The sequence below is a fragment of the Xenopus laevis genome, chromosome 6S, assembly GCF_017654675.1.
Source record: "Xenopus laevis strain J_2021 chromosome 6S, Xenopus_laevis_v10.1, whole genome shotgun sequence".
In the NCBI taxonomy this organism is placed as follows: domain Eukaryota; kingdom Metazoa; phylum Chordata; class Amphibia; order Anura; family Pipidae; genus Xenopus; species Xenopus laevis.
In genome coordinates this window covers 25,989,671-26,013,142 of record NC_054382.1, presented here as the reverse complement: position 1 = coordinate 26,013,142, position 23,472 = coordinate 25,989,671, and the positions used below count along the sequence as shown (strand labels likewise).

Genomic DNA, 23,472 nt, shown 5'->3' with positions numbered 1-23,472 from the left:
ACAAAAAAAAGAAAAAAAGAGCCCCCACAGGATGCAATGACATTTGGGCATTTTTTTTATAAAAATTTAAAGTCTGCTCACAATCTGTGGTAGGTACAGTACCTGCACAGTTTGTCTTTTTCGTTTTAGTTCACACTGCCATACATTTAAGTAGGAAAACCAATATATCAATGTGTCATTAAAATCATTATATCTATAGTTCTTCCTCAGCTAAAGGGAAATAATCTGTCCTTGAGCTGAATGTTAAAGGAATCATGCAGGGAGACAACTCAGCCATTAACAGTTGTCCAAGCACACTGTGCTGAATATACTAGGGGTCACCACTAGCGCAGTTGCAGTCCTGCATATTTGCCTATAGTCAGTTCGGTCTCCTGTTCAAATGTAGTTACAACTTTTGTTGCAGGGAAACCCTGGAGCTACCACCATATCGGAACCAGGCTTTTACCTCAGGGTTCCCATTGCACCCTTGCACTTGGGAGTGCCAAATGTTAGGCACCCCCAAGTGATTGTATTGTCTTAACTGAAGCCGGCGCTCCTAATGGCAGAAAACTGCACCGGCCCAGGGTTATGCCAGTGAGCACCACGGAGCGATCCTCTTCCTTCCTTCTCTTTCTTTGCGCGGTTGCGCATGCACATGCGCAGTAGAACGAAAAGCCGAATTTAAACTAAAAAGTCGCTATTTCGTTCTAAGAAGCCAGAAGAAGATCTCTCCGGGGTGCTCAGTAGGAAAACCCCGGATCAATGCAATTACAATTACTTGGGGGTGCCTAACATTTGGCACCTCCAAGTGCAAACAGACATTCCTTCTCCTTTAAAGAATTGATCAATGTTCTGTTTTTATGAATTCATATCTTTTATCAGCTCACTTTTGTGGAATTACATAGTCAAATTGCATTTATAGATGGTCAATTTTCCTGAAGGACAAATGGTTATTCTGTTACCATTCAGTCTAGTGTATGGGCAACTTTGCTACTGCCAATCAATTAATGCATTCTGTCCATCTATGAATCAGATTAGACTAGATTCATATTTGTATGGATCTCAGTGCTCACACTGAAAACTTTACATTGAAAAGAACAGCCATATGTAGTTGTTAACCTTTTGAAGATTGGAGCATAAATGGTCATTTTTTTCTAAATGTAAAATAATGCTTTTACCAAATACTCTAAAACACACAAATTTGTTTTCCAAAGGTAATTTGGATACACCCTAAAAGAGTTCTAAATGCAGAGTAGGCCAGTCTGACTTGGTCAGGTTTTCATCTTTAGGGTTACCAACGTTTTTCAGGGGAAATTATAGCATGAAATGAGTTTACAGAGATAGAATACAGCTAATAATTGTGATTTTAGATCATTCAAGGATGCTGCTAGTTAGGACTCCCATTCCTCAATTCCTTCCCAAAACTTAAAATAAAGGTATATTTAAACAGTAGGAATTAAAATGAAACACCAACTACTTTAAAATCTTAGGGGCAGATTTACTAAGAGTAGAAGTTAATTTTTGAAGTTAAAAACTACGAATTTCAAACTATTTTTTGGGTACTTCGACCATTGAATAGGCCTAAATTCGACTTCGACTATGATTCGAAGTGAAAATGCTTCGACTATTTGATCATTCGATAATCGAAGTCTGTCTCTTTAAAAAACTTTGACTTCGACACTTCGCCACCTTAAACCTGCCGAATTGCTATGTTAGCCTATGGGGACCTCCTAGAACATATAGCCAACATTTGGGGGCACATTTACTAAGCTCAAGTGAAGGATTCAAAGTAAAAAAACTTAGCATTTCAAAGTTTTTTTTTGGGTACTTCGTCCATCGAATAGGCTACTACGACCTTCGACTACGACTTCGATCCGAACGATTCGAACAAAAAATCGTTTGACTATTCGACCATTCGATAGTTGAAGTACTGTCTCTTTAAAAAAACTTTGACTATCAAAACTTTGAATATCGAAGTCGAAGGATTTAATCAATCGATCGAACGATTTTTCTTTTGATCATTGATCGAAGTATTTGCGGTAAATCCTTCGACTTCGATATTCGAAGTCGAAGGGTTTTAACTTCAAAGGTTGAATATGGAGGGTTAATTAACCCTCGATAGTCGACCCTTAGTAAATGTGCCCCTTGGCTACGTTTTTAGAAGTCGAAGTATAATCGTACGATTCGAAGTACGATCGTTGTACGATGGTAGGATGTTAAAAATCCTTCGAATTCGACTTCGAATATCGAAGTATGCAATTCGATGTTCAAATTTCAAAGTTTTTTCCACTTCAAAATTTGACCCTTGATAAATCTGCCCCCTAGTGTAGCAAAGATCAGACAATCAGATGTCTGAACTAAAAAAGCAAAAAGAAAAAAAAGTAAGAAAAAAGGTGAAGGACATTTCAGCCATTTATTAGTCAGTTGCAAATTTTAACAAAATCTGTCCAGCCCTGTTCTCTATTTCAAAGTAATTTTTAGTTTCGGTTATGTCTGTGAGCACACTAATCATATTTTGCCAGTTTTAGCACACACAGCACTTTCATAATAAACCACTTCTTCCCAGACAAGAGGGTTGGCAAGTTCCAGGAAATATATTATTTTTAAGCTTTCATATTAAGTGTGAAGTCCCTATTAAACCCTGTTTCCCAGTGCCAGGAATGCAGATCTACAAATATTTTTTGTAGGAAAAGAAGTCAATTTATTGTTACCTATTGTAAATTCTTTGGGTTGGGGAAGCTAAGAGATTTTCATTTGTTAAACCCTTCCTTTCTATTTTATGTACTCATTTTCAAGCTAATGAACTATCTAAAATAATCCATTCCTATCCATAAACACATTATTAACCATCACAGTTTCTAATTTCTTCATATATTATAAACTGACTACTACGTCAAAGATATTGACTGTAATAGGAAATTATATGCAGTTACAGTATGAAGGAGAAACTAAAATGTCATGTACTTTTTATGTTCAAGTAAAGTCCCCAAAATATTAGATAACCAAGCATGTGGTTGTGGAAATCTGTACATCTACTGCAATAAATAGAAAAGTTCAACCATAATGTAGATGGTTGCCTGGTCAACTGAAGTTGTCTAATCAACTCTTCATTGTCGTTATTTTATTGTTTTGTGTTCTTTCAACTTTGCTTTCTCATTCTTTTTCTTCTCCAACCCCAGAATATATAATTATTAAGAAATCTTAATTACAGAGCTGCCTGGCTGTTACTGTTCAGAGAACTTAGCAACCATACAGCAATTAAAATATTATTCAAGAATGCTGCAGAACTTAAAAAGGTAAAAGAAAAATAATAATAACATTACAGACATGGGATCCATTATGTGGAAACCCGTTATCCAGAAAGTTCCGAATTTCAGCAAGGTCATTTCCCATAGACTCCATTATAATTAAATTATAATTGATTAAAATTTTCCTTTTTCTTTGTAATATGAAAACAGTACTTTGTACTTCACCCCAACTAAAATACAATTCATCCTAATTGGAGGTAAAACAATCCTATTGGTTTTATTAAACAATTAAATTATTTTTAATTAGACTTTAAACGTATAGAGTTCCAAATTATAGAGATGTCCCTTATTAGGAAACACCCAGGTCCCAAGCATTCTGGATAACAGGTCCATAACCTCTACACAATCTGATTAAACTAATTGTAAAACTTAAAATAAACTATAATAATAATCCTTTGGTTTTAGGTCCATTACCTATAATAATAATAATAATAATAATAATAATAATAAAACCTCCAGGAAAGTCCCACTGAAAACTGTCACAAAGAACACAGCCAATATCCCAAAATGTACAGTGTAAAAGGTTCACATGACACAAGTAAAGTCAGGTGCAGTTTTGATTAATTTGATCCAAATACTGCTGACTCAAGAAATTTGGAGGCAAGTTAGACCATTCTATCTTTTTAAATAATTCATACTTGCTTGGTTATTCTTTTACAGAAATGCTTTCTCTCATATACCAGGGTCCTTCAGAAAATCTCCTAGTCTTTTATATCTACTTACTATATTCTTCCATTATTATCTTTATTCATTTAAAGAAATAGGGAATGAAGAAATAGGCTACATGGTTAGAAGCAAGAGGGCTCATATACTTCCACTTAATGCTCTAAACAAAATCCATAATTCAGCAAAAAGTTCATTTTGCAATACTATTAGCTACCAATTCCAATAAAACTTTATTTTCCCACAACAATAAATGTGATATATTGTCTTTCAAAATGTTGGTACAAAGGTATTTCTATAATGCATTCTATCTTTCTTTCCATACAATAATGTCATATAGGTGATGGATGTATAAAGGCATAACCAAATCCTAGGCACAGTGAATAATCTGATACAATGGCATAAACAACGGCCGCAGAGGAATGATTTAAAGTAAATTTGTGAGTCAGCTTATACAATCCCAACTGCAATCTTTCACATATAAATGACCCTGACAGTGACAAATTTTGCTGCACTTAGCTCAATAAGTCCAGTGCGTAATAGGTAATCTGTTTTTCAGCGGAAACCCACAAGAAGTACTCAAAGAAAAACTGGAGAAAAACAACCCTTTTATCTCTTGTTTCTCCCCAGTTATTGCTAGCAATTTGACCTCTGTAGGCTGTTTTGTATTGATATAGGAATCTGTGATAAGCAATATTTAAGTAGGCTCTACATAAATGTAACTAGGCTTTGTTCCTAACTTGTCTGGAGCATGCACTCTTATTTTCAACTCAAGGGCCATGTTTAACATTTCTGTGTTAAGTAGTAGTGGCAACAAATCTACTGTAATCCACGAGTCACTGGCTGCATTTAGCTGAGGTTGGACAGATTGCTATATCCATAGGTTAGAGTTACCTTTTTTTTGGAGAAGATCATGTGGCCTGAATACCATATGTGAGACCCTCAAGCTCTTGAGACCATCAACAAACCACACCGTTTTATTGGTGGTAGTAGACATACTGGCCAAAATACTTGCTATTTTATTATTAATAAAAAAGAATAAAGATCCCAATGAAATGTGATGGGATAATGAACAACATATTCTAAACTGCATCTAATAAAGGGCCACATCATGTAGTACCCAATGGGATGGATGGGTTAACAGTCATGTTGGCTCAATGCCATCCTCGTGCCCATTAGTGATGTGAGGGTCACCCAACCCTAACCTGCACCTGACACTAACCCACAAAATGTTGCCATTGTAGGACCTACACCAAACCCATAACCACGTCTTCCTGCTCTGTACGCTACATCTTTGCGTGACTCTGGTTCTAAACAGGGAATCTTCAGGAGCAGTATAGGACTGTACTTCCCCAGTCTGACCTACACCCAACCCTAATTCGCATTGGCATCTTTAACCTCAACCCGCCCAACTGGTGGTTAAGCCACGGGACACCCCGCATATCACTAATGCCCATTGCAGAGATATACAGTTTTTATTACAAGTGTACAGTCACCATTGACTTGTGATCACCCATGGCAGACATATCATGATGTTTAGTGCCAACCTTGTTTTGTGCACTTTTCTGCCCTTAACTGCCACCATTCATATCAGGCTACACCAGGACTTATGTGCATATTTATTACAACCACACAATTCTGGAGGCATGATAAGGTATTGTACATAGCACACCATTTTAACACCCAAATTGATCTAAAAAATGGCCAACACTATGCTACATAATACATAATAATATGCCACGAGTTTGTCCCCTGCTTTCTCTCTGCAACACCTTTGCAGTCCATTATTCAGAGTTGCCTGGACAGGACACTTGAGCTGCTGTTTAAGAACATGACTAAAGTTCACTAATAAAAGGATTTAACAGAAGATGGAAGGCAAATACATGAAATTAGTGGACCTCTCTCAATTATGAATCAGTAATGTCAGTCTGTGCAAAAAAATGTAGGCTTGTGCCAGGTTGCCATGGGTTTATAAGGAATGCCGTCACTGGAGAAAATGAGTCTAGCAAAGGGGTGAAAGCATTGGTGGCTGGAAGTGTCTGCTGCCACTCTACCAATAGGAAAGCAAAAAGGGCTGGGAGGGACAGAAGTATTCACCAATCAGGGCACAGAGGGGCCAAGCAGACCTGGAGGGCCTTCTAACAGGAGGAAAAACAGGTAGGCACTTCACAATTGAGCAGGCTATCTGTTGTGCTCCACTAAATTAAGAAAAGTAAAATTAGTTCATAGCAGGCCCGGACTGGCAATCTGTGGGTTCTGGCAAATGCCAGAGGGGCTGCTGTAAGATGCCTCTATGTACTTGGAATGCCAGGGCATTTGAATCCCAGTCCAGACCTGGCTCATGGGATACAGATTTTTGAGAAATGCCCATCTATTCAAATGCCCTGGTATTGAGTTTGCTGTCATAAAAGTGTTCTAGTACATAATTATACTTTTTTTTTTATTCTAATTACAATTTGAAAGGACTATTTTAAAATGAATGTTTAGCCTAATTTGTATAAAGGGCAACAGCAGCAAGCAACATATTAGGGTAGTTGCTTTCAAGGATTTTAGCCTGTAGCAGAATTCTGTCTGGTACTGTATTATGTAATGTAACTAAGTGTGATTGAAATACTGAGATTGGACTGCTAAATACTATAGGGCATAGCAAAAAAAAACGTAGAGGCAAACCCTGTGCTATAAAATATGAACAGCAGTACTAAAATTTAGGTTGCATAGATATGCAAGTACATTCACTGTAAATATATATATATATATATATATATATATATATATATCTCAATTCCTATTGTTAAGTGATTTATTGTGACCTTGAGAAAGGCACTTTTATCTATCACAACCTTTTCATGCTATGAATCACTGTAAACTCTGTGGTTGGTTCAAGGACTCCCTGTGCCAAAACAATCCCATATATATATATATATATACAGTATATATATAGATTTATAGATATATAGATATATAGTACTGGGTAAAAATAGTAGCATTTTATATTTGTAACCATAACATGTTTTAAATGTTAAAGCATGATTTAGAGGATAGGAAACAGGAAGAAAGAACAAATAGAGTACTCATCATACTCACAGCAATATATTAGCACTTTTTAGATCTCTGCATGGTGGGAAAGCTTAAAGAGTGACACTCCTGGAATTATAAGAGACGCCACTAGCTGAAGAATTAAATCGATATGAATATTTCAGCAACTTTCCGGTATGTATTCCTTCCACATTTTTAATGGTTTTAAAGTTTATTGCAAAATGTAAATTCAATTGAGAGTGTTACTTGTTTATCCCATTTTGTTCTCTGGGTGTGACTCTTGAAACAATGTACTAGAAGTCTGTAACTTCAAAAGATGAGGTTTTGTTAATTAAAATATAGGTGCATTGGGATTATATATGTTTCTTTACAGTCACCAGGGGGGCACTAGTGGTGTATGGTCTAGTGTTCTGTTTTCCTGTGCTCTAGCAATCTGTCACTAATTAATACATTTTTGCCTTTGTTTTAGTCTATACACCATCTGCTTGCATACATTTTTGTGTCATTCTATGTTTCATGTTACTGGAACTAAAAAAAAACTGCACATTGATTTATTGGTTGGTACACAAAGAAGATGAATGTAGAATGAACAACCAAAACATAAATCAGCTTTTTGGCAGCGCAATGATATTAGACGGAAACAGCGATATGTACTAAGCGGGTAAAACAAACAAGGGAAAGTTGTGCTCACCACTAATTTTTAAAACCATTAGGCGGGGGTGCAATGAGGCTGTGACCACAAAATACATATAGACAAATACAAGAGTCCTCTGCACTCAACCCATTATCAATATATTTAAGACAGAGACATTTTGTGCATACTGCTACTGAAAAATGCCTTACCCTTTAAACAAAACAGGGATTGTTTGTCCATATATATTAATATTAAGTGGGTAAAACAATATTACATGCATATGGGGTAATGTAATAAAGGTCGGTAATGGAAATATATTAACAATGCGAAAAGTTATGCCTTTACCCGAACATATCTTCCTTTACGCAAATGTAATATGTAATATAGCTTTTGCACACCCGGAAACTGTTTAGAGACCTCTTCTGACAGTGGAAGAAGGTTTGTGAATTTTATAGTGCGCAGTGAATGTAATAAAACTTTTTATTGAAAAAGTTATGTTTGCTCCACAGGATTAAGACACCTTCAAGCACTTCTTAAGGCAGAGACATGCGGGCAGATTTGGGGAGACAAATCTTCTTTATTCACTGCCTGCCCCTGTCTTCCCGCCAGCTAGAATGAAAATCGCCGGTAGGATGGCACTCAGAGCTCTTTGTTTTCTGAAGTTGCCTTACGAGGAAACTTCGGGCGACTTCAGAAAACGAAGCACTCTGACTGCCATCCCGCCGGTGATTTTCTTTCTAGCTAGCAGGAAGGCAGTTCAGGGAGATTAGTCGCCCGAAGAAGAGGAGATTTGTCGCCGGGCGACTAATCTCCCCAAACCTGACCGTGTGTCTCTGACCTTAAAGAGTGTACAATGTGCAATTAGAATTTACAATGCATTTGAGTCTAAGGAAGAATATTACATTTCAAAAAGTGAGTTTTTATTCTTATTTGTGCAAATAGTTTTTCCTCTTTGCAACTTTTTATAAATTTCCTCAAAAGAGTTTGGCTCCTGGGAGATGATGGAGTTTAGACATCCCAACATGCCAACGGTGTATCAAAGGCCAAAGATAAAAGTCACTTTGGGTTCATACATAGTTACATAGTTAAATCCGGTTGAAAAAAGACCATCAAGTTCAACCCCTCCAAACGAAAACCCAGCATCCATACACACACCCCTCCCTACTTTCACATAAATTCTATATACCCATACCTATACTAACTATAGAGTTTAGTATCACAATAGCCTTTGATATTATGTCTGTCCAAAAAAATCATGAAAACATGAATAAAGGCACAAGTTAGTGCTTTTTTTAATATGGTCACAGAAATCTTTGGAGATGTCTAATACTCTCCTGTTCCACAGTATGAAGTCCATTATGCCTAATTTATGTCTCAAGAATGACAATATTTGTGAATATTGTATGTATATATGATATATAGACATACCAAGACAAGAGCTAACGAGGAACCTGCCACAAGATAGCTGCTGAGAGAACAATACCCGCTACTGCACGAGGTTGATAATTACTGGTTGAGTCATTTTTATTTTGCAGTCTATATTTATAACCTATACTGAGACAGATACATTTTTCACTGTTAGTTTCCATCGGGGTTGGCACCTTTGCTACCAAAAAAAATACCGCCCTTCCTATGTTTTTCTTCCGGATTAATAGTACTGGCATCATACCAAATTTCTACTGGACATGTGGCAACTGTAGTTTACTTGCAACATGCTTTCAAGCAAAAATATTATCAAAGGTTTAGACTTTCAAATGTGAATATTATTATTGTTTACATAGACCTGCAGCTCATAACACAGATTATGCATCATTCCCTGTAATAATGGAATTTAGAATCTAAGGTTTCTATCACACACAGTGTCGGACTGGCCCACCAGGATACTAGAAAAAGTCCCGATGGGCCAAGGTGTAAGTGGGCTCTCATGCTGCTAAACATTTGGCTTATTTCATGGCCATTCTCTATTTCTATGAGAACAAAGAGGCTAAATAGATGGAAAAAGAGTGGGCCCCTGGTCTAAGATTAATTGGTGGGCTATGTCCAAGATTTTTGGGTGGGCCCCTGGTGTCCCAGTCCTACACTGATATACACACACTATGGAATTTTATCAGGAGACAACTAACCTGTCTGTATGTTTATGGGAGGAAACCAGAGCACCAAGAGGAAACCCGCAAGACAAAGAAAGAACATACACACTCCTTGCAGATGGCCGGAATTGAACCTAAGACCCCAGACATAGAAGGTGGAATCACTTACCACTGCACCACTGTAAATTTATACAGACCAATTAAACTCTGATGATTATGGACATATGAAACATTTTTATGATTATTTTCAATTCAACTGATTCAACTATGAAATTTAGACAATGACAAAAGTCTTGTATCTGATGTACAATTTCTGCATACTCTATGTGCCAGAACGCCTTTCCCTGCTTTATAATATTTGGGCATATTTGATTGTTTCCAATTTTTCTCATGTCGATGTGCCCTTGTGTCTTAGAACATTAGTTAATTAGTTAGGTATATGATTACTGCCGTGTAATGATTTATTGATGGAAGAACAATGCAGATCAATATGGAAAGCTATGCTTTTTTGAGACAAAATGATCCAGTATATAATGTTTACTGAACAAATTAAATTTTGCTTAAAGTCATACAACCCAATTGTATACGTTTACCGATATTTTATTTAGACCATTTTTATATGGCAGCTGTTGTAAGTTTGGCAATGTAGGGAGAAACAATTAAAATAGTTTTCATTGCACCCCTTGGAACCACCCGTTATAGTGAAAGGTATGAGCTAAGGTTTCTGGGAATTGTAGTTCTTAACAACCAAAAGGCTGAACGCTGATATTTCTTCTATAATCCATAAGGAATGCCAAGTATAGCACTCTTTAGTAAATTTAATGAGTACCCAAGCCATCCGTATCTGAACACCGTGCACCAGTTCCTTTATAAGTACTGTACCTCATGGGAAATTTATAAAGGATATTGATTTTCCTGCACAAAAATAGCCATATTTCAGCATCTGCTCCACTCTAACCCAGGAGACCTGTGCACTACACACAGATTATAATGTTTAGATGCACAGCATTTTTTTCAGCAAATATTAAGCTCCTTCATATGACCACTGGAGAAAATAACAATCATTGTACTGAACTCTGTATCTAATGAGAGGAAACAAAGCCCCATCTGTCTGTTTGTACCAGAGAGAGAAGTTAATAGCTTCTGCAGAATTCCCAGAGTAGCTGCTTTTCATTTGCAAAGTAAAAATGTCCTGAGCCAGAAAAGTCTTTTTGAAATTGTTGATTATTTAAAAACTCCTGATAATGGCACAATTACAGCTTTGGTCTTGTATACTTGCTACTTGTATGCTTGGCTTCTGGTGACTGCAACCCATGTTGCCTGTCTATTTGGATTCTGATCACCCTCAATCTATTTATGGGAATGCTCACACTTTGTGAGTGTTAGGAAAACTGCAATGACCCAAGTCAAGTATGTTGACCATCAGTTAGATACCAAGTCATCTCTACAGAGTTGCATTTTCCACTTTTACTTGAATTTTTTTTTAATTAGATGCAAATGTTGTACATCTTAAAGCCAGAACCAATTTTACACCCAGCAGCATCTCAAATCAGGATCTCCTTGGTCTTCTTCCTTCCTTCCTTCCTTCCTTCCTTCTGCCTATCTAACATAACTAAAATTGTCCATCTCCTTTCCTTGTTTATCCCACTCTCTGTCTCTCTTTCTTGCTCAACATCTTGACGTATAGTCAGACGTGTTGGACCCACTTCTCCAATACCCTCACTTCTTGGTCAAGCATACTCTTTCCTTATCCTATTTAATTACTTCTTTCTACATATCTGCTCTCTCTGGATCTATTCCTAGAACTATTCCTAGTCTTATTCCTATTCCGACAACAGTCACTTCTAGCGGGCTCATTGACTTACCCTGATGCAGTGAGCAAAGTGCAATTTCACAATGCAACATTTTTTCCCACATAAATCAGACGCAACTGTACTGCGTTTGATCCTTGTGCTATGTGCCTGGTGCAGTGTGTCTGATTTAAAATAGACACATTTTGCTTATGTTTCATTGGAAATTGGGCAATTATTTTAAAAGTCTTGTGTCATTTCCGGTGTTCGGCATGCAAGTGGCAAAAATGCACCGGGTGCATTTGGAAGCAAGTTTTAGATGCAACTCACTGGGAGGAAAATCACACACTGCCCACTGCATCTGCAGACATGATTATCCCTAAGGCCCTTGACCAGAGGTTGGGCCCACTATGGGATTTTCAAAACTGTCTAAAGGTGGCCATAGACGTAGAAATCCGCTCTTCTGGCGATGTCGCCAAACAAGCCGATCTCCCCCCGATATGCCGACATTGAATTGAACGATAACGGGCTGGTCTGATCATGGGCCCTAGGGCCCAACAATTGGATCATAATGCATCCGAAACAGGCGGGCGGATCGTGGGACCGCATAAACACACAGAAGCGGCCGCAATCTGACAAGATTTTTTAACCTGCCCGTGTATGGGGGCCTTAATTGATATATGGACTTAGTTGGATAAACATATGAAGTTATAGACAGTAGATAATGCTTTGGTTCAGATCTTAAGAGGACCACAATCACCCTTTCTGGCACACCATGCCTTAAACTTCACTTTCCATAACATATCTAACATTGTTGCAAACATTTTAAAATTTACTTTCAAGCACAAACTTTCACTAGGCCACACAAAGCATGTATTACTAGGACATCACACACTCAACATTGAACATCGATGGCATACAAAATATTTGTTCCAAGTTGGGTTGTTACTAACTGTAGAACCATAGAAATCCTTTGGTGCATCTGATGAAGTTTCAAAAACAGGGAAACTTCAAGAAAAAAAAGGCCTGGTGCATAATCAGAAATAGACACTGCTCAAATTGGACATTTGGCAACTCTATATTCAGTTACATCAACCCAAAGGGCTCCCCTCCAAATCAATATATAATATGTACAACGTTGTAAATATACCTATAGATACATCATATCAGATGGATACCATTACTATTTGGTCTGTTTTGAGCCCATTTCTATGGTATACACAAGATTTCACTGGCTACAATAAGTCTGCTGTACAATTTGCCCATTAAGATCCCTTCATGCAAAGTATGAGATTTAACAAATTAATTGTATAGAATTGTATTCAGCATCCACAACTACCATTTGGGTTTGAAATGGCTTGCAACAAAAAAAATTCTACTGTACAAGTGGCTACATGTGAGTTTCTACCATATGTACCCAGCATTCAACCCATGGGATCACATTCCACAAAATGCCAAATAATTCACTGCTGAGCCAATGAGCATGCTACAGGGATGGGTTTCTGGGATTCAACAACACACAGGTACACAGCTCAATACAGCATTTGAGAAAATTAATATTCAGTACCTGATGTGGAAAAGTATGTACAGTACAGTAGAGTGCAAGCCACTGTGGCTCCATCTGTAGTTGCATATACAAGGGACTGGATAAGGGGCTAGTTGGACATGATGTAGATGGAAAACTTTGACCTAATGATTCCTCCATTATAAGACCTGGACTACTAAAAAAAAGATGATCAATGGTGCTTTATCCTTTCTTGTATCAGTAATGGCTGCCTCCAAAAGGATTAAACGGTTCAATGAAGTGGATGAACAGCCCATGCTACCAAGGCCTCAATTTAAGTTTCCATAATGAAACAGTAGGCTCCAGCAATACTGTTCTGTACTGTATAAAATACAGAAAGTAATGCAAACGACAGCTTACAGATAACAATGGGATAGGCTTACTCACCTAATACAATGTGAATGTTAAAAGGGTATCGTATTGTAGAGCTCTCCTTGTTGATTTACAAATTAATTGCATAAATCAATTCTTGGAAAGCTCTGTAACATGTGCATTTCTATAACTACAATCCTTTAATCAGGCATTCTCCTGCTCCCATGCCTCCTCTTGCTGTACTTTTATTTGTCTAATCCTCTTTTGGACCCAATTTTCTCCCTCATCTGCTTTACGTGATGTCTACTGGTTGATGTATTAAAGGGTTTGTTCACCTTTAAGTTAACTTTTATTATGACGTAGAGAGGGATAGTCTAGGACAATTTGCAATTAGTTTTAATTTTTTTATTATTTGTGGTTTTTGAGTTATTAAGCTTTTTATTCCGCAGCTCTCCAGTTTGCAGTTTGGCAATCTGGTTGCTAGGGTCCAAATTCCCCTAGCAAACATGCGCTGATTTGAATAAGAGACTTTTTAGATGGGGTCAGTGACCCCCCATTTGAAAGCTAGAAAGAATCAGAAGAAGAAGGGAAATTACAAAACCATACAAAATAAATAATGAAGACCAATTGAAAAGTTGCTTAGAACTGGTCAGTCATAAGAGACTTTTTAGATGGGGTCAGTGACCCCCCATTTGAAAGCTAGAAAGAATCAGAAGAAGAAGGGAAATTAAAAAACCATACAAAATAAATAATGAAGACCAATTGAAAAGTTGCTTAGAACTGGTCATTCTATAACATACTAAAAGTTAAAGGTGAACCACTCTTTAATTTCTGTGTGAATATATGTCTATTTTAAACGAAAAGCAGCAATTAAAGTAACCTGACACAAATGTAGTCTTATCTGGACAGTGTAGGTTTGGATTGTGCTTATGGGGAGTCCTTTTTACGTTAGTTTGGACACCTAGAAGACAAAAACATGATAAGAACCACAGCAGAACACTGCTGATACTGGTTATATTTATGGATATACCTAAATGATATGTTCTTAAATGTTTATACAGTAAGTTATTGTTGCCACTGAGCCAGCACAACAGAAATTAAATGAAATTAATACATACGGTATGTTACAGAAGTGGCCATAAACACGGCAAAGCTACATTCATATAAACAATGTGATTGTGTGCACAATAAACAGACAATGATACCATACAAGTGTCCTTACTTGTGTCTGGCCTCATTTCATTGAGCTGTTCATCTGGGACGACAGCCCAAACAAATTGTAAATTCAGATTGTGGACGGTTACTCTATAATTCCTTATTAGCCAGTGCTGAAAGGAGTCACCAACATGAATGACATTTTTAACCTGGTTGGGAGTGGTTTTTGTCCTGTTTGTCCTGTGTCCAGTGCACCACCGTGCATCAAGTGCGCATCAAGTTTCACAGAAAAATATAAAATTTTTCCTAGTTTCTCAAAAAGCTACAAGATACATGTGAATCTCTCCAGTAAGGTGTACATAAAACTTATATTATATTATACTCTACGGATGTTGTGAATTGGTTCGTCAGAGTAAAAAGTTTGCATTTCAATCTGCAAAATCAGGTATGTCTGTGTTAAAAAATAAAATATATATTTTATATATGGACATTCAGTAGAAAACCCAACTGAATAAGCTCAAGTCAAAAACGGAGGAATATTTTCCCTTCAACAGCCACAAGGGTTGATGGTGTTATAAGCCACCAAATTTGTAATCAAAATACATGGAAGACATATACCTTAAAAATCTCACAATTTCAGTGGAAGAATTGTTTGCAGATATTTGGAAAGATTATATTTATACCAAGTATACCATGTTTGCCACCATCAGTGTTATTCTCGCTATACTAGAATCATCGACATACTAAGAGGGTTATTTATCAAAGTCTGATCTTATCTCAACATTTTCTGTTACAAACGCTGATCAAATCCGCTCGGGTTTTTTACACTTATATAATATTACATTTTCCCTGAAAAAAACAGTTTTTCACGATTTTTCCGGATTTTTCACCCGAAAACTCTGATGTCTTGTACTTTTTTGCCCGAAAACTTTGGGGTATTGCACAAAACCCATCGCACATCAAAAAATGATTGGGACTTCTCCCATTGACTTATATGCAACCTCGACAGGGATGAGATGCTGGATTTTCTGATACTGACTTTTCAGTGCTTGGGGTTTAATAAATTCCAAAAAATTCATGATTTTTTAAAAGTCAGATTTTATAAAAAAAAAAAAAAATAACAACACATTTTTCGGGATTTTTGCCTTCGGTTTCTTAAATAACCCCCTAAATAATTGACATTTCTTCGCATTGCTCTGCATTCCTTTCCAGCACATATTCCTGTGTTATATAATTCCATACTAGAGTCTAGTCTCAGGATTAAGGTAGCAGTCCTACATTTTTTACCGTATGTTCAGCAATGTTGTCACCACTAAGAGAAACTATTCCAATAAATGGTTTAGAACATAAACAACCGAGCCCTAAGTCTTTGTATGAAAACATGTGTAGATGCTAGAAGTGTGACAAATGTCTATTCACACAAAAGGTATCGTTTGTACTGAAGGAACATGTTTAAATGTAAAAGAATGCAAGTATTTTCATTAGCTAATACACGCAGCAAAACAAGAAAACAAAGCCAACAGCATCTCACAATTGGTCTGTAGCAGTAACCAATGGCATATGAAAATGTTGTGTATAAAGTAGGACTTTAAAAAATCAGACAGGGAAGCAAACGATATTTTTTCTAGATGCACTAAAGGCATAATTCAAAGAAAACACAAGATTACTGCAACTAAATTTAGCTTTTATCACAACGGAATTGTGAACCAAAGATTAAACCCCCTGTCTACCAAGACCATGAAAGCAGTCTATTTTGTGTAAACTTTTAAAGGCCCATAAAATGTCAGTGATATATATGGTGGAAGAAGTTAATACAAGATTTTTGTGGCATAATTATAGTTCTGCTTTCAATTCCTGATTTTCTACAGTTTTCTACATCCAATGAATGACTTAGATGGAACAAAATTTAAAACGATAACACAGCACAAAATTTTGAATTTTTCAATGCAACGTAAATAAACACTGGATAACAAAAAATGATAAAATACACTTACTTTGATCAGAGATTTGCTAAATCGTATCTTTCTTTGATGAGGCACTTCTTCTTCCTCGGGTAACCCAGGAATTTCTATAAACTCCATATCTGGCTCATAAGATTTATTTTCATCACTGTCCTCATCCTCGTCTTGCTCATTTTCTTCCCAGTCTGTGTTATACCTTGACCGGACTCTATATACATTATAGTCAGAGGTTTCAAATGTCTGTGCAGGTGACAAGTTATTGACTTCTCCAACTCCATCGCTCATGCTTGTACCAACATCTTGAGATGTTGGGGCACCAGAAGTTCTTTCAGCTGGAAAATTCTGGCCCTTTTCAGAATTTGTTTCTTCTAACTTAGTCCTATCAAAATCATTTAGAGAATCTTCGGACAAATTGTTTTGCTGTTTTGTATGTTCCCCTTTTTGAACAATTTGTTCCGCACTGTGTCCATCTTTTTTCTCATCACGACCTCTGTCCTGAGATTCATTCCTAGACACCATATCATTAGATGTACTGCAGCCCACACTTTCTCTTTTTACCTCTTTTTTCACTGGAGAAACATTAAATGTTAAATCTTCTTTTGAAGAAGCTCTTTGATGACTGATCTCAGCAAAGGAGTCTGTGTCATTGTCTCCTGTGGGAGACCATGAATTCGGATCTTTTGCATTGCCATAGCCTTCATAATCTCTAACGGAGGAAGGTGTAATATTTAATGGATAATGACCAGTCAATGAGTAATCTTCACTGTTTTCAGCTTTCTCCACCACATTTGGACTGTGTGGATCACTGTTTTCGAACACAGCACTTAGCTGACTGACAGTTGGTGATAAGGCCTCAGTTCTTGAACTGAGACTGTCCAAAGAATCACTGCTACCCCTATTAGATTTACTTCCATGCCCTTCATCCAGAAGATCCTCTGAGCCCCTTCTCTCTTTCCTTGATGACAAATGGTTAGAATGCTCTGTCTCCTGTAAATTGTGCTCAAACTTCTTTCTGGTTTCTGTAAACTTGGAATAAGAAGGGCCGTCGATGGCGTCAAAGCGGCTAATCCTTTCAGACACAGTACTCTTGAGTTTTCCATCAGAGTTGTCTATCTTTTCTACAATTGCCTTTGACTTTGCCCTCCGTTGAGGCGATGAAGGCGAAGCCTTGGGTTTGTGTTTTGCAGGAACTCCATTGTTGTCATTTGGCTCCATTCCCATCTGCATAAATAAGTTTTTGATTCTGTTGACATTAGATCCATATCTCCTTCCCCTTGTTTGTTGGGTTTGAGGAGGGTCCCCCTCATTCTTTGCTTTTTCCTCTCCATCTGATTTTGGTTTGTCAAATGTGCTTTTCAATGCCTGAAACTCAGTTCGGTAAGCATTCCTGTGTGGTGAAGCACTCCGAAGGTTTGATCTCTCTTGAGCTTCCGTTTTCATCATGTTTATTTCAGCACTGCAACACAATGTGCATGGTGACTAATATATATCTCAGTGTGTTTCTATCATTCGGAGTTTCTAAACATAAATGCTGTTGTTCTTACATGCTTCTCACCAAATTACATTTCAAGCAGGTCTTCAAAGCAGGCTGTGGCAAAAACAAACATGACAAGAAAGTAGGATATTATATGGCAACATAGTGGATGATATACAGTATAGTTCAACCCATCAGTTAAATAATTCAGTGAAAGCACAGGAATCTGGAGTAATCTCGTCTTTAGCCCAGAAGGTTAAAATCCTTTCATGACTCCATTATGGCAACTGAATCAGATCCTAGATTAATACTAGATTACAATGTGTGTATTAATACTGTACCATAAACCTCTTATTGCTTCATTGGCTAAACATGAATTCTATCCTTTGCTGAAGATATTACTGTATCTGCCATATAACAGTCAACACTGTTGAAGAAAGGTGGATGAAAAAAAGTATAATGATATACTAGTTTTAAAACAAAGCTATCTACCAGCTATTCACATTGTGGGCAATAAATGTATCCTGTTCCATCTTTTTTGTGGTCTGTGTGCTACTTTTTTAACATTGTGTATCCATGTATTACTTCTGTGTGTGCACAGAAAACTTTGTGTGGTGCACACTAGACTCAAAGAGTATGCACTCTTTTATCTGGAATGTTTGGAATCCAGGCTTTAGTTGGTGTTAACAAAACACTCTCCCTGGTGTTTCAGACACAGAGTACCAAATAGTCATTGAGGGCTTTTACAATATACACACACACAAGTGCCACTTATCATGCCAATAAAAATAATTTGATCCTCTGTTCTTATTGTCCAATTTGAATCATATATTTTTCTACAGGAAGAGGGTGAGAGTTGGCAAATCCTACTGGCTTCCATATAGAGTTGAGAATTATTATTAGGGCAGCAGGCGTGCACATAAACAAGGCCACAGTTTAGTGTATGGGATCTGTTATACAGAAACCAATTTTCTCTGTAATAACAGAATAGTACCTTGTACTTAATCCTAACTAAGATACAATTAATCCTTATTGGATGCAAAACAATGTTAATGGGTTTATTAAATGTTTAAAAGATGTTTTAGTAAACTTAAAGTATGGAGACCCAAATTACAGAAAGACATCTTACCCGAAAACTCCCAGATCCCAAACATTATGCACAACAGGACCAATACCTGTTTATATATGTGTATATACACTGTCTTTATGTTCTTTAATAACTGGTGCAGAAATGTTAAAGGATAAGTAAACCTTTAAAATAAGTCAATGTAAAATTGATGAGGGGGCTATTCTAAGCACTTCTGCAGTGTACATTCATTATTTACTTTCTTTTAATTCCAAGATATTAAAGGATGCATGTACTGTTAATATGAATGAATTTTGTTACAACATCGCCACCTGCTGGTCATTTTCATACCAGTCTGACCACCAAGTAGTCAAAGGAAGTTGTCAAGAGAAAGAAAGAGGCTGTTCTTCTGCTTGGGAAAAAAATGAAAAACCTCAGGTAACTTTTCTCACATATTTCCTAAGCAGAAGAACATCAGTGCAGTCTGTTTCTTTCTCCTGACAATTTCCTTTGACTACTTGGTGGTCAGACTGGTGGGAAAATGACCAGCAGGTGGCACTGTAACCAAATTCATTCATATAAACAGTACATACATCCTTTAATATCTTGGAATTAAAATAAAAGAAATAATGAATGTACATTGCAGACGTGCTTAGAATAGCCCCCCTCATCAATTTCACATTCACTTATTTGTAAGGTTTACTTATTCTTTGACTGAGCCCAAGCTGCAATGCTCTTTAGTTCTAAAACAACCATGCAGCCCTGAATTCCACCGATTGGGAAATCCAAATTTAGATGCCCTAGGGGCTGACAAACGGTGCTATCACATTAGTTCCAATTCCCTGGCTACAATAGTAAAACGGTGGCAATACAGAAACACTTCATCAAGTACCGGTTGCCCGATTCACATGTGGAAAGCTCTAGCAGTAACTGAATTGCCAAGGGGCAGATTCCCTAAAGGGCGAAGTGACTAACGCTAGCGAAAATTCTCCAGAGTGACTTCATTTCGGAACTTTGCCAATTTCCTAACGGCCGCAGGCGTCATTTCGCTAGCGAAGAAGATAGACGCTAGCGTTGCTTTGGACTCTAACGCCAGGCTAATTTTCACTCTGGCAAACGAACGTAAGTCCGCAAATTCACTAAGATGCGGATTTTACTGAGCGTTACCTCATTCGCCAGGCTTGTCTTCACCAGCTCAGACCAGGTGAAGTGCAATGGAGTGCATAGGACTTCCTCAATTTTTAGTGCAAAATTTTTCTACGTCCCAAAAAACGCTGGCGTCTTTTCATTTTTTCTGAGTGATAGCCTGCAAAGGTCCGTACCTTTTTTTTTTTTGGATAATCGGGTTCCCCCTCGATTTTCTAACATATGGAACATAAACTATACAGTGGGCTCATGTGTAGGGCATTATAACAACTTTATTTTATTTAATAAGGTTCCCTGGACTTGTGTAGTGTAATGTATTTGCTGCAACATATACGTCCATGTAACTTTATCATAGCCGTATGCAAATTAGGCAACGCTAGTGCAACTTCGCTTTGATTGCCAAAGTAACGCTAGCGAAAATTCGCCAGCGTTCAGCGCCCTGGACGCAACTTTGCACTTTCGTGAATTAGCGTTGTCCTAGCAAATTTACGTCTGGCGAAGTGTTGGGGAATTTGCCCCCAAGAGTCTTTTGACAATTTTAGAAGAAATTACTTACTTACAAGGTGGCATTTTCAAGTGAAATGATTCCATAGGAAACATTGGGACAATGCAGATTAAATATTTATTTCTGAAAGGACAGGCCTTTCTGCATTTCCTCAAGCAGCAGCAATCAGAGACAAGGGACTTTTAACAATGGGGAGATATGTAATGTAATATGTCCCATAGGCCTCTAGTTTGCCGGTGTAACCATAAACCACGAGCACACTGCAGGAGAATGGATCAAACATGCAATTCATTGCCAAAAAGGTAATATAGCAGATAGGCTGGTATTCGGAAATGGTTTTACATTGTAATGAAATACAACGCGGGTGAGGGGAAAAAAACTGGGGAACTGTAAATCTATTTTTGCGTGCTACGTGAACTTAATGGCTCTCATTGTTTGTGTGCAACGACTATGGGATGGTGAAATCAAATATGCCTGTTTCTTAGAAGCCAGTAACAGGGCAAAAAAAGCAACACAACACAGAAAGAAAATCAGAGAGTGTATTTATTAAGGAGTCGTGATGGGTTTTGGGATTTGATTTGATTTGCTGCAGATTGCCATATTTTCTGTAGAATTCAGTTTTAAGTTGGCATGCTGCAAGGCTTATTGAAAGGGAAAAAACGGGTCTAGGGATCAATCAGGGCAGAACAAATGGAATACCCCCTAAGCTAAAGGCCCAATAACTCCCAGTGTGCACTGCTTAGCACATAGCAATTTACATGCTGTACACAAGCGTTATTAAACTGCTTAACCCACCCAGGCTATTTTAAGGGCAGCATCTCAATCTACCCAGGGTATTTTAGGGGAAGATGCTCAATCTACCCCAGTATTTTAAAGGAAGATGCTGATTCTACCCAGGGTAATTTAGGGGAAGCTGCTCAATCTACTCAGGGTATTTTAGGGGAAGATGCTCAATCTACCCCAATATTTTAGAGGAAGATGCTCAATCTACCCAGGGTATTTTAGGGGAAGATGCTCAATCTACCCAGGGTATTTTAGGGGAAGATGCTCAATCTACACAGCGTATTTTAGGGGAAGATGCTCAATCTACACAGCGTATTTTAGGGGAAGATGCTCAATCTACCCAGGGTATTTTAGGGGAAGATGCTCAATCTACCCCAATATTTTAGAGGAAGATGCTCAATCTACCCAGGGTATTTTAGGGGAAGATGCTCAATCTACACAGGGTATTTTGTTAGCACTACATTACACAGCACCAGTCTCGGGCCCCTGCAAGGCTAAGCTGCATTGGTCCAGCGGTTGTTGTGGCTGTAAGATAAACATGTAAAGTGGGAGCCAGTAGGATTCAAGCATGGCCATCCCCAGCAACGAATCACCTTGTCCCTGCATTCCTTCTGCCCAGCACTCAGAGAATTCATTGCCCTGCAGCCTGTAGCCCTGCTACTAGCCTTGTTGTGCCAGTCACTGGGAATGCTTAGCCCTGCAGAATAGTGGCGATTGGCTGAGCAGATGTATGTAGCAGGGTGTTCTCCACTGACAGACATTATGTTCTATGACAGGCTGCCTTTTGTTTTCAAAGCTCTCTAAGAACTCCATGCGGTTCTCGCCTGGCACTGCGCACCCTCATGTCCTCCGGGCATTGCTGCACCTTCCTGGCAACAGAGGCTCGAGCATAAGAGAGACAATCCGATGGCGCAATTCCTCACGTGCCCCCGGGGTGCTAGTTCCATCCACTGTAAAATGCCGCAGGTTGGAGATGCCAGTCCGGATCATCTGCCAGATACACCCCGGCGTGCCACACTCATACACAGCAGCAGATCCCAACCTGACAAGCGAGCAATCCAAAGCTTTTCATTGCAAACACTAATCCCCACGCGCAGCCAGGGAGATGGCATAATCATTGTCTCCAATGCCCCCCTCAATGCACACAGCCGCCTCAGCTATTGTCCCACTTACCTTCATAGAGGAGCGGGCTACACGCCGACCCTGTGCCTTCTGCCCAGAGATGCACGTTGCTTTGCTGGGGAGCTGGGACGTGTGTGTGTATAATGTGTGTGTGTATAATGTGTGTGTGTATCTGTCTCCCTCCTCTTCCACTCCTCCTCCTCCTCCTCCCACCCATGACTCACTGCTGCTGCTACTGCAGCTCCACTTCCCTGTCTCTCCCTGTCTGTCAGGCAGGCGGCTCACACACTGGCGGGAGGCACTGCAGCTCCTTTTTGGGAGGCACAGCTGGGGGAATGGAGGCGTCAGTATCTTAGGCCAGTGCTCTATTTATTTAGCAAAACCTTTCAGGGGGAAATTTTGTTCCGTCTGAGCTGAGGCAGGTGTATTGGCACGTGGCATGGGCTCAGCTGCACCTCAGATGCTTTGCTTGTGCCAGTCAGAGGGCAATGAGAAGATGGTAAATACACGTAGCTTGATAATACTGAGCAAAACAAGAGGTAAAGTGGGTCATGCTCACTGGAACAGGGTCGCAATGTTGCTCTCATTGGGGTCTACACATTCCACATTGTGAGGTGGCTCTTCCCTTCAGCCGCTACTGACAGGGCAGGGTTGTCAGGTCTAATTTTCAAAACCAGCCAGCTACAAAACCAGCCCAAAAAACTAGCCAAGAGGCACTTCAAAATAGCCCAAAAATAGCACAATATGAAAAAAAAAGTCTAAAAAATAAACAAATATATGTGAAAATATGCCTTTTTAACATTTTCGCTGTTTCACATATTTTTCCACGAAGCAAAATGGGACAGAGTCGCCCTTCACCAGGGGCGTAACTACAGAGCAGGGGCCCC

General features: G+C 38.4%; 1 protein-coding gene across 2 annotated transcripts in view; it reads right to left on the bottom strand.

Annotated features, from left to right (window-relative positions):
• The window catches only part of ppp1r9a.S (1 S homeolog), a 142,930-nt gene extending 120,170 nt beyond the window's left edge, over positions 1-22,760 (bottom strand). For both annotated transcript variants that reach the window (XM_018269190.2, XM_018269191.2), the window contains exons 1-2: positions 22,637-22,760; positions 16,523-18,077 (exon numbers count right to left, since the gene is read on the bottom strand). In XM_018269190.2, coding sequence (XP_018124679.1) covers positions 16,523-17,932 — 1,410 coding nt within the window. In that variant the 5' untranslated portion in view covers positions 17,933-18,077; positions 22,637-22,760. The remainder of the gene's footprint in view (positions 1-16,522; positions 18,078-22,636) is intronic.
• Between the last annotated feature and the right edge of the window lie 712 nt (positions 22,761-23,472).